The 11,812-nt window shown below is 44.0% G+C and overlaps 1 protein-coding gene across 1 annotated transcript in view; it reads right to left on the bottom strand.

Annotated features, from left to right (window-relative positions):
- The window catches only part of sipa1l1 (signal-induced proliferation-associated 1 like 1), a 67,536-nt gene that overhangs the window by 5,162 nt on the left and 50,562 nt on the right, over window positions 1-11,812 (bottom strand). Inside the window, exons 14-26 of the mRNA XM_041064403.1 lie at window positions 10,069-10,167; window positions 9,248-9,423; window positions 8,705-8,992; window positions 8,041-8,190; window positions 7,208-7,341; window positions 4,898-4,995; window positions 4,063-4,550; window positions 2,492-2,683; window positions 1,721-1,889; window positions 1,335-1,569; window positions 839-1,009; window positions 497-608; window positions 289-367 (exon numbers count right to left, since the gene is read on the bottom strand). Coding sequence (XP_040920337.1) covers window positions 289-367; window positions 497-608; window positions 839-1,009; window positions 1,335-1,569; window positions 1,721-1,889; window positions 2,492-2,683; window positions 4,063-4,550; window positions 4,898-4,995; window positions 7,208-7,341; window positions 8,041-8,190; window positions 8,705-8,992; window positions 9,248-9,423; window positions 10,069-10,167 — 2,391 coding nt within the window. The remainder of the gene's footprint in view (window positions 1-288; window positions 368-496; window positions 609-838; window positions 1,010-1,334; window positions 1,570-1,720; window positions 1,890-2,491; window positions 2,684-4,062; window positions 4,551-4,897; window positions 4,996-7,207; window positions 7,342-8,040; window positions 8,191-8,704; window positions 8,993-9,247; window positions 9,424-10,068; window positions 10,168-11,812) is intronic.

Raw genomic sequence — 11,812 nt, 5'->3', positions numbered from 1 at the left:
TGCAGTGAAATCTGAGTCAGCAGTTAACAACAATAATCAGCAGAGCGCAAACAACAGTGGAAGCACTCAACTGCTGACTGTGTATTTTCCATTGAAGACAAAATATTTATTTACACCCACTGCTCCCTGTTCCACTGTATGCAAATCAAGAAAAGCCTTTCATTTTTCATCTGCACTTGAACAGAGAAGGGAAGCCAGAAAATAATCCTTTGTGCATCCACGTGTGAGTATGTACCGTACATGTGTCTACAGGGTGCATGCGTGTTCTGTTTGCTTTCTCTCTCCCACCTTCTTCAGATCCTCCTGGAGCATCTTCACCATGGCCTCCAGTTTGGTCACCTTCCTCTCCAGCCCTATGTGACCCTCACTGTGCAAAGGAAAGAAACACTATGTGATCCCAAGAGACGCAAATAAATAAAACCAAAATATCACTGAGTCACTTTTTTAGCAACAGCTAACCGTGATTAGCTTTACAGTTTAGCTGGGTAAATGTTACCTAGATGAGGGCCGAGACAGTGGAGCAGGCTGCAGCTCTATGTGAGGCTGCTGTGGACTGGAGGCCCCGCTGCTTCGGTGGTTTGAATCCCCAAACACATAACTTCTCTGAACTGGAAGGAGAGAGAAACAGACAGAGGGGAAAACTCAAATGATGGAAGTCTATATTATGATAAGTTCTATCAAAGATTAGCGCATCCTGTAGGCCATTCTATGTTATTTTTCCCTTTATTTCACAGTCATAACAAACAGAATTTCTTTTTTAGTGAACCTGTGCCAAGTAAAATAGTAAAAGATAAAATCACAAGGAAAAATGAGTGCAGTTAATAGTAACTGGCAATACCGTAGTGCGTGTTCCTCTCACTCTCAAAAGTACTGGCCACATCCACCAAATGTGTCCACTCTAGAGGGCTGTCCCTGTCTGAAGAAGGGAGGGGCATCAGCTCCTGAGGGAGAGGTCCACGGTGACGCTCCACCAAATCCACCAGTGATGTGTCAGATGCCGAAAGGTCACCTATAAATCGAAATTATTTACGCTGTTGAAAGGACTGAATGTAAAATTAATTTTCCACGTTGTTTCTATTAATTTTATGTATTTCCTATCAAAAGGGGGCAGTAGATACACATTTGAAGCTTTATTCAAATCAGATATATCACAATCAGGTCACATAACATGAAGAACTAAAAAAAAGATAGAAGCACCTAAAACATATCTTCCTGTGGGGATTACAGATTTTTAACTCCAATTTCAAGTTGCACAGCTGTGAGAAGGGAAGACCTCCAGCTGTGATAAAAACCTCTACGTGCAATATTTCTACAGCCGTCTCCCAGTCTCTTACCATGGAGTTTGACACCTAGCTTATAGGAAGGCCGTCGAAGCGGCACACCGCGGGTGGTGGGTGATCGTGGGAGGGTGGAGCAGCTGAAGAGAACATCGGCGCCGAGCGCCGGTTCAGCCACTGAGTCGCTCAGGGAGGGAAGGCGCTGTCCACGATAGATGCTCTCATCTGACAGGGTACGGTGGAGTGAGCGACGGCGGCTGAGAGGCTGGCCTGGTGGTGATTTCTGGCCATGCTGCACAGGAAATACAGGTGGAAGTGATAAGGAAGTAACTTACTGAGGCTTCCAAGTGAAAGCCTCCCATCACAAAGGTTTCTTTGAAGGGAAAAGTGTCAGAAGTCTAATGATCCAATTAAGGATCAATACATATGTGCTGCAGAAGTACCTTTTCCTTATGTCTGCGCGGTGGTGGGGGGCTGTCCGGGGCACTGTGCCTCTTCACATCTTCCTCCATAGTAGATTTGGCATGAGGCTGGGGCGAGTGCATATCCCGAAGAGAGGGCCTGGCTGCAGGGGTTGGAACAACCTCTACTCCACCTTCCCCTGGAGACTTCCTAAACACACACAGACACATAGCCAGACGATTAAATAATGTGTTGTCCCTGTATTTAAATATAAATGTGGTTAAATATAAACGTGAATAAATAATAAATGTATGTGGTCATTCAGCTTCAACAACATTCAGCAGAGTTTTTCACCGGCCAACTGTTTTCATGTACAACATCAGTGAGTCCTTTAGTGTAATACTCTCTTCAGCCACAAGGGGGTAATCAAGTAGTACACATGTTATCACAACAAAAATGCATCACTAGGAAAGTACAGTGGGTGGACACATAATGGAATCAAATGCAGTCTCACAAAGCAGCCCTGCAATAAATACTATCATTGGAAAGCTAGTAATGTTGAGTTCTGTCACCCCAGTATACATTTAGAGATGCAGAAGATAAGCATCCTGCAGTCTGACATAAGAACACTGCAAAATGAAGACTACAAGGTTCCAGTATCACCTGTGACACAGTCTCCACATAACAAAACAACGTCAACAAAACCACATCACTCCATGGAGCTATATATTCAAATCCACTCTTAGACTTGGAACTACAATTCAGAACCCAGTTGTATCGTGTCCTACTTTATTTTCTTCGCCAATCCTTACTTGCGTGTGTCTCCAAAGTCGACAGAATTGATGGTGGAGCCTGGCTTCCTCCAGCCAATCAGATACTTGGACTGAGCTCCCTGGCGGGGGTAGAAGCTCTTGGGCCCAGGGGACACTGAGGACTGGGATGAAGGAGAGGTGGCCGAAGATGATGACTCCTCTCTGGGGGAACTGTGGCCGGAGTGCCTGGCGCTGATGGACGGAGGAAGAAACAGAGAGAGGAGGAAGGTGAGAGGTGTTAGTCATCATGTCGAGGAACCATAAAAAACATAAGCTAAGACACAGACGTAAGATATGTACGCAAGCTATGTCATAATCCACCTTAAGGCAATGACAGGTTCTCTATGTTGTTTAGAGAAGAGAATATAACTTTTATGCCCCTTAAGAATAAATTCTGGTCTTGGGTAAAGCATTGATGAAAAGCTTAACAGAAAAATTAAACGCATTCTGATCATGTAGGAATTTCCAGGCAAGACATGTTTTATTGAGCTATAGATGGAAAACTATACAACGGTATCTCTGCAGCAAAGCCAACGCTCGCACTACGACGGAACACAAATGAAGCTTTAAATTCTGGACAGACGATGCCCAGGTCATGAACTGTAACTCTAGATGAAGGGGCAAATTAAGACTTGCTCAAACAGGAAGAGTGGTACGCTGGAGTTCTCTCAGCTCTAGACACCAGCTCAGCTGTGAAAAGTTGGACACATGTTCCACATTTCCTGAGGCCTAATGTGGAAAGATAAGAGTGAGTTAAAATTACTCCTGTGCTTGGTTTCCAGGAAAGAATCGTTGAGAGGGAGCTGCTTTAGCGTCCAATATTTCTTCTTGGGCGAAGAAATATTGGCTTGGATACTGAGAACTGGAAACATGTAGCAGACGTGATGCAAATACCGAGATGACAAATGACAAAACTGAAATCAGTTAAATCGGCAGCACAAAAGACCCACTAAAGACTGAATATCCTATATTTGTTTATCTAAAACGGCACATTGATTGTGTTTGCCATCAGCTTCAGATGCTGATTACCTACGCCTCAGGCTAGACTGTGTTTCATTTGGAGTAAACAGTTTGAGCAAGAAGTTGGCTAACTGTGTTTGTCGGGGCTCAGTGATACACTGGGCTTTGGTGAAGAAAAACTGAATGTGAACCTAACTTATTTTGGTTTCTAGGAAAACTCCACAGGGTTCATTAAAAGCACTGGTTCACAGTCTTTTGGCATGTAACCCTTAACAGCAAGCAACCTCTGCCTGCAATGTCTCGGTTCAACCAAAGACTGAATCCCACCTCAGACTGTTTCATATGAAAAGTTTTTAAAGTTGTGAGGACATAAAACTATCCAGCATTTTCCAAGAAGTAATAAAATTACTTGTTAATCATATTGCTAGCCCTCTGATTTATCTTGCAACTCCTTAGGTGGTCCAGCCCCCAGATTTGGAACCACTCCTTTAAAAGGCTAAAGTTGTATACTGTAGCTCAAAGTTTTGCAAAACTAACTTCTCCTTCCTCCTCCCTCTCTCTGTTACACACACACGCCCAAAGAAAAATCACAAGACAGCACAAAGACATACCTTGAGTGTGATCCAGCATCACTCAGACTGTAGGTGCTGCTATCTCTAACCAGGAGATGAGTAGGTGGGCTTCGGCCTGTCCCATCCAGGCTCCTTTCCCCTGGAGGGCCTGGGGACTCAGCGGCAGCAGGCGACCTCTCCAGCATCCTGCGTCCTCCCTCGGTGGGGCTGTGCCACGGAGACGCTGACCGCTCCCTGCTCTCTCTGCTTCCACTGGGGGCCAGCAGGGAGGTGGTGCTGCCATGATGAGAGTGTGGGTGGGCGTGGTGCGGGGCTCCGTAAGAGCTGGTGTCAATGCCACTGTCAGCTGACGCCCCCTGGAGATAACCTCCTCCTCCCAGGCCATTGGGCTCTGTGTCACCCTGGTCACCGCTGGAGCCTCCACCTGCTCCCAGTTCATACCATTTATCACTGTCGCTGTGGCCCCCGCTGGAAGCTGTGCTGGACAGCGTGTTACTGCTGGAGTGACCAGAGTAAGGGCCGTCCGACTGCCGGAACAAACAGAAAGTGGGAGAGCGAGAGAAAATGACAGTTGACTGAGCTTACCATTTTTCAGCATATAATCTGTTATTTGGTGACCACATCGTCATAAAACTACTTTAAAACATCAGGCTACGGTATTATTAACTATGTTAACAGAATGCTAACGATGCTAACTTTAAACTGTATGCTAACAGAGATTCAGAGGTCCGTTAAAAAAAAAAAAAAAAATAAAAAAAAACAAAACCATCTGCTCCCAAAACTTTAGAAAGACAGAGGTTAGGGAACATTTCATCTGTACTGTCAGAGTTCTGGTGGTAGATGTAAATCGTATAAGACAGGTGTGAAGTCAAACCTGGCTGCCCTTCTTCGGGGACAGGTGGATGACCTGCTCTTGCCTCTGGATACGGGGAGCTCCAGAGTAGCCTTGACCAGACTTGGAGACTGGGGCCTCTGCAATAAATACACACAGCTGTGGTTGGTGACAAACCCATGCACAGACCCTGCGGTGCAAACAGATGACTTGTTGATGATTCAACAGAGAAGTTGTTCCCCTCTCTGCTCATTTATGTGTATTTTGCTACTACAGCGCGCATGCTTCCAGGAGGCTCATAACGCTGACGCTGTTTTCATTTTGCCTCTGCTGTGTCCATGAACAAAAGCCCAGGTCACTTGTCATCAAAAGCATCACGCATCAAACGGAAATCTGTCCCCAGACGGCGTCTGCTGGCTTTGTTTTTCCTGCGCAAGCTGTGCCATGTGAGGGAATGTGTGTATGTGTCCTGAAGCAAAACTCAGGGTATAAATGGGACTGTTGTGTAATTGTCTAGATGTTATGCAACAAGACATACAGAGTAGGCAGCTAATGACCACAGCACCATGAGAGGGAAAGCTCAGGGAGGTATCACAACATCTGCTGGGCTGAATCTAGTAATGTAGTGAAGAGACTCATATCTCACTTAGAATATTCATTACTCTGCATAGTTTTCTCTGCACAGCGGCCCACAGGGCTCTCTGCACTAATTAGAGATGGTTGCACATGTGCATGCTCGCTTGTTTGAGCGCCTGTGCATATATATATGCACTATATGAGACTACAAACTTTTGTGTGACATATTGTTTTGTTTCTTAAGAGTTGTTAGAGGTGATTGGTCGACCAGATGTCTTGGTATTAACACCCTGCCATTTCATGACAAAACAAAAGCTTGATTTTTCCAGAACTTAGGCTAAAAAAAACTGTTGTGGCGGTAAAAAGTTGCTGAACAAGTACAAGATAGAGTTTTTCTAAAGCTTGATGTAATAATTAAATTAATGCAAAACCCCATATAGGCTCCATTAAGGTCTAAGTTAATGTCTTGCTTGTGTTTGTCAAGAATGCAGAGACAAAAAAAGCAAAAGAGAATATTCTGCCCTCTGCATGACTTGTGTTATTTCTGGACAAAGCATAGCCACATCATCATTGCTGAAGACTAGAGGGTCAAGGGGGTAAAACTGGGAGGAAGAGGAAAGGACAGAACCCTAAACCACAGAGACAGCAAAGTGGACTGTGTAGGGCTGGACACTTGGCTGACTTAGGCTGAGTTGGCCCGGCACGCATTGTTCCACCCTGACCAATAAAGACATAAGTGCTACAAACAACCACAAAATGAAAGAGCAGAGCTTTTCTCTGTGATTGTGATGGTCAAAAACAGGTTGAAGTAGGCCCGTCAACAATCAACCAAAGCGACATCCTGCTGGGAACCAGAGGAGCAGTAGCGGAGCATGTAGTCTTTGTGGCTTTCGCAGACCAAGCTGGAAAACAAGAAGAAAACTCCCCAAAACAGCGCATGGGAGAATACTCATAATTAAATGAAAGCCAGCGTACAAGCGCATAATAAGACGAATGAGAGGCAAACGTTAGCGGCAGTGGAGAGAGTGAGGAACAGACTGGAGGGAGAGAGGGAGCGAGGGAAAGGCACACAGAGAGCTGTTTGGCCAACTTGACAGGAAAGAAAGGAATTTCCCCCCTTTCTCTTTCTCCTTTTTAAGAAAGAGAGAAAAGTGACAAGAGAAAAGGCCATTTCTTGTCATTGAAATCACCCCCCCCCCCCCCCCCCCATCCAATTCCAATAATTTCCTCTTTTCTGTTTGTCTCATTATCTTCCCACCTTTTCTGTCTGTTTGCAGAGACATTAAGACCTTCTCTGTGAAGGCAATATAATTCACAGCTAGCTGAGTAGGAGGAGAAAGAGGGGGACAAGGGGAAAAGAAGGAGAAGAGAAGTGCTGTTTAGAGGCAGTGTGGATGCTGTCAGAGTTGGTATCTCAGCCCTGGAAGGAGCTGCTGCAAAAGAAATGTCACTGGCAGATGAGGAGGCGCACACAAACACCACACACACACACACACACACTTCTGGATACCTGTCATCTCAAAGGTTTTAAATGGATATGGATAAATATGGATGATTTCTTTCCTGTGCTGTCCCTCCTTCCCTCGCTATTCAAGAGTCAAGAGTCCTCACTTTCCTCCCGTATAAAAGAACACATACATACGCATACACATACAACCACAGACTGATGTGTATAAAACCAGAATGAAAGAATCTACTTACAAAATTAAGCCACTGAACCTTTCTCATCAAGCTTACTGGATTAATATTTGTTCTTTCACCACAAGGTATATTCACCTGTAGACCCTCGTTCTGCTCCTCCTCCATCCTCCATTCTTGACCAATTGGGAGTGGATTTTCCACTGGACCCGCCCTCTCCGACCACCTCACGTCTCTCTGCAGACATTGGAGAATGGCGGTTGCCCACAAACCTGGCAAATGAGCACACATGCGTAAAATCAGAAAGAATACTTTTTAAAATCAGCTTGGTGCATGATTCCACTTATTAAAAATGCAGAGAAATCACAGAATAACAGGGTTTGAAACATAATAGATTTTCCCACAGGCTGTAGTGGGTGGAAGTAATAAAAGACATTTATCAGAGACAAAGACATAAGTGCTAGCACCTCACTCCGCTACACTGTCATACACTGATACAACTGTCAAATTAATATATTTCAAGCCAACTTTTGCTACAGTGCAAATAATAAAAGATGAATTATGTATGTTTAAGTCTTTGGGTTGAAATGAATAAGTCAGCTTGTTAAATGTCAAGAACAACTCTGAAAATAGCATCATGAGTCCAGTTCTTTCAAAATATGAGAACTGACAAATACGACTGCATTACAATGGATCAACTCCTAAAACGTAAATTCACAATGACAGTTAAAAAACAGACAACATGTATTAAATATTTTCTATGGTTAATAATTACCTAAAAAAAGAAACGAAAAAGGAAATCACAAAATAAGTCCCTCAAGGCTGCACTAAACGTTTTTGTGATGCCGAGGGAAATTTAATTTAGCTGTTTTGATATGATGCATTGTAATTTGCATATAAAAATACTCAGAAACAAGCCCAGGCACAGACAAACACAGTCTCTCAGTCTCTCTCTCCCTCCTCTTCCTTACTGCTCAGGCATGGACTTCTGTCTCCAGTGAGCAGAGCTTCCAGAGGCTTCACTGGAACAAGACAAGTTGCTTGGAGAGCTTCGATTGTGAGGGGAACGACCCAGTGCCAGGGACGAGGCCAGGCTGTAGCTTTCACTGCCCGGAGACATCCTGGCACACATACAAACACGCATACAGACAGGAACTGTCAAGATTTACAGGCACATGGAAATGGAGGAAGTAAAGGAAGATGAAATAAACAAAACAAAGCACTGTAAAAGCAAAATTTCCTTCAGAGGAAATTCCATTGATTGCAGCTTTGTGGCATGTAGTTCCCACATGGTCTGAATGAAAAGAATGTCTTAAAAGTTTCTGCTCTAAAAATCAGTGACAGACCAAAAAGCTGCTTTTTATGTGCTTAGTTGATACTCTAACTTGCAGAATCCCATTTTACCTGAGTGTTAAGGTCGAAAATAGAAGGTGCAGATATTTATAATTTCACATGAAAAAAGAAAACTGCCAAAATACCAATGACTCAATGATTACTTCACCAGCTGCCAGAGTTCTGGCCTCTAAAATCCATATTTTCCAGTCTGAACTCTCGTTTGGAAACCTTTCCCACACTCCCCCTGATACAAATGTGATTTTCCACAGATCCATATTCAAAAAAGTGACAGGTTTTAACCTTTTGGTGTCCAGGGGTCGACCATCACTGCTGACGCTGCGTGGGATGACTGCACCCCTCTCCAGTCTCTCAGCTGACAGGGTCTTCCCCACAGAGCTGCCCAGGCTGATGGCGCGGTTGGGCGTGTGGGGCTGAGGCGAGGCGGTCAGTGACTGCTGAGGGCTGCTGGACGTCCTCTGCCATTTGTTGTTGTTGCTACGGAAGGGGAACTTGTATTCGAATGAGCCGCTATCGCTGCTGCTGCTCTTGTATTCTGACACGGGCATCCGATAGAGCTCCGAACAGCCTCTGTAGAGAGGGAGGAAGGAAATTTAGTTTAAGTATTTGTTTGTCTCTCTCTGTCAGGCAGGGTTCACTCAGTTCTCCTGTCCAGGCAGGGATTAAAAAGGTTTTAAAAAATGATTGTCTGTTAAAATAATGTGTTTCCTGATGACGGCAATTTGACATCTGACTGTCCATTACAGTAATTTATTAAACAAGTGGCTAGCATAAGCATTTCAAGGGAACAAATGATGGCATTCAAACATCTCCCATCCCGCCTACCTGCGTGGAGAGGCGTCATCATGTGGTGGGATAATAACAACACGCACTGTCACTGAAGTCCGAAGGAGGTCAATCATCTGCTCATGGGTCAGTGTCGCCACAGCAACTTTGCAGATTTCTACCAGTCGGCTCCCCTGCCGCAATCCTGCCTGCCAGGCGTAGCCGTAAGGCTCCACCTAGTAGTAACAAAGTTTGATTGCATTACAACTACAGTGGTAAGATTAATAATTCTCCAAACAGTAATATCCAAGATAGAGCGTCACAGTGTCCACATATGCGATCCAGGATGTTTTCTCCATTGAAAAACACAAATAAATTTGTTTTAGTTATTGTGTGACTGTGATTAACAGAGGAAAATGTCTAACAACCTGTTTTTTAGTCTCTGTGTATTTGGACATTTTGCACATAGGCACATATAATATGAGACATTATACAACAAAGCATGCAAATAAATTACAGCCACAGCCTGGCGGCTACACTCTGTGATTCAATCACATGTCTAAAACGAGGGAGAGCAATTATGTAAGGATTTCTCAAATAAGCCTTGAGAGCTGTAGATGCTGCACATTTCTCATCGATGATAGGGAAAGTTCAGAGTCCTTTTTAGTCTCCTTTCAAAACCAGTTAACACTTTAAGATACAGAAAGGGAACCCATTCAATCAAAAAGCAAATACAAGCACAGATTCATCACACTAATAAGCAGACTAAGGCAAATGAAGCTTATTCACATGTTTCGATGTAAACATGTGCTACCCCAGTGAGCTAGACTGTTTTAGAGAATATTTTCAGAAGAAAATGAGGGTTATGTTCAGTGAGATACCTCTGCCACGATGCCTTCATAGTTCACGTGGAAGCCAAGCTGCCCCAGGCCATTTCGACGAAGCGTCATCTCTGATGTCTCACAGCCCTTAGTCAGGAACTGGACATCGGAAGAGAGCAGAGAGGTGCATAATGAGAGTATGAGAGAAGGAGTGACATAATGAGAGTATGAGAGAAGGAGTGACAGTAATGACGCCAAGAGAGATGACGAAAAAGGACCAAAAAAGGAACAGAAAGAGGGAGACAGTAAAAAAAAAGGAAAGAAAAGAGAGAAAGAAAAATTAAGGCAAATTCATCTTATCTTCCACAACTTTAGTAAAAACCACCAAATACTACCTTTACGTGTACAATAGGTTGTTGTTTGGAACAACTTTTAATAGACTAAAAGGACAATCGAAGGGATTGTTAGCCTGCAAACGTAAAGGTCTGCATGTGTGCAGGTGTGTGTACATGTACAGTGCATATGTACACATGGTTCCTCTTTAAAGCTGAAGAAGAGGCTTTTTTTAAACAACCTAAGTGATCCCTAAGAGATTTATGGCCATAAATAAAGATGAATTAGTGCTTCAGCGTAAGTGGCACACCTTTTACTAGATGGGCGCACAGATGCGTACGCATACTTGACAGATGACAGAAATGAAAGCAGGTGTGCTTCTTGCTGTGACACTTTAGGCTGTGTTCAGACAGAGATGCGTCGCTGAGGAGAAATGCTTTTGAACTCCATGTTTTTTCATGGAAGGATGTGACTCTTAGCATTCAGGCAGCGTGGTGGAGCACTGCAAAGACTGTCAGGTAAAAGAGTTGAAAATAGTTACGGTTTTAAGGAGACACAGCCCTCATCACTTGTCAAACTGCAAAGGGCAACCAAAGAGTTGACAAAGGGTCTGGTGAAAACAATCCTCAGCCTCAACTACTTTTTCCATCGTGGCTGGTCACAACTCATCCCTCCCCCTCTCCCCCTCCAGTGACGCCCTGCATTTCTCCGTCTGAACACGGCGTTAGCAAAAGCTCTATAGAAGCCAAACTTCAGAGGGAAGCGTGAATAAATCATGCTGCAGAGTGGAACCTGATAGGAATTGTTATGATGCTCTCTGATGTTTCCGAATGTGTGCGTGGGAGAGGTAGAGAGTACAGGAAAAAAGAGAAGGATAAAGAGCAAGGAAGAGGAAAAAGGAGAGCAAAAGGAGGAGCATGAGAGGGGGAGAGAGAGAGAGAGAGAGAAAGAGAGAGAGAGAGAGAGAGAGAGAGAAAGACAAGTTCCAAAAAGCGGGAGGCCCAAGGCCACTTCCCTTCCTCTCTCTGGCACCAAGGTATTCCAAATGATTGAAGATTAACGCCAGATGCATAAAATCCAACATGAAAGCAATACACTCCTGAGTCCTGAGCCAAATAACGATGTGTGTTTGTTCAAGTATGTTTGTATGCATGTGAGCAAATCAAAGATGGTGGACTCAATCCAGGTTATATAAACACATGATAAAAACCATCACACACACACACACACACACAGTTTGAAGGTCGGAAGAGGCTGGGGAAGTGAATGTATTCTCAAGCACTGATGATTACATAAGAAAACACCTTTTTTTTTTTTCTTTTCCCCTAACCAGTTTCCATGGAAACAGCTAAGGAAGAGCTAGCACCACTTCACTGTATGTGTAGGTGTATGAGCCATTAGGAGCATGTTGTCCAGAGGTGTTTCTGAAACTCCCTCAATAAGCTGAGACCAGTAATGAGACAACAGCTTT

This window comes from Toxotes jaculatrix, chromosome 19 (assembly GCF_017976425.1).
Source record: "Toxotes jaculatrix isolate fToxJac2 chromosome 19, fToxJac2.pri, whole genome shotgun sequence".
Classification (NCBI taxonomy): domain Eukaryota; kingdom Metazoa; phylum Chordata; class Actinopteri; family Toxotidae; genus Toxotes; species Toxotes jaculatrix.
The sequence above is the reverse complement of the archived record's forward strand: the minus strand, read 5'-3'. Positions and strand labels throughout refer to the sequence as shown.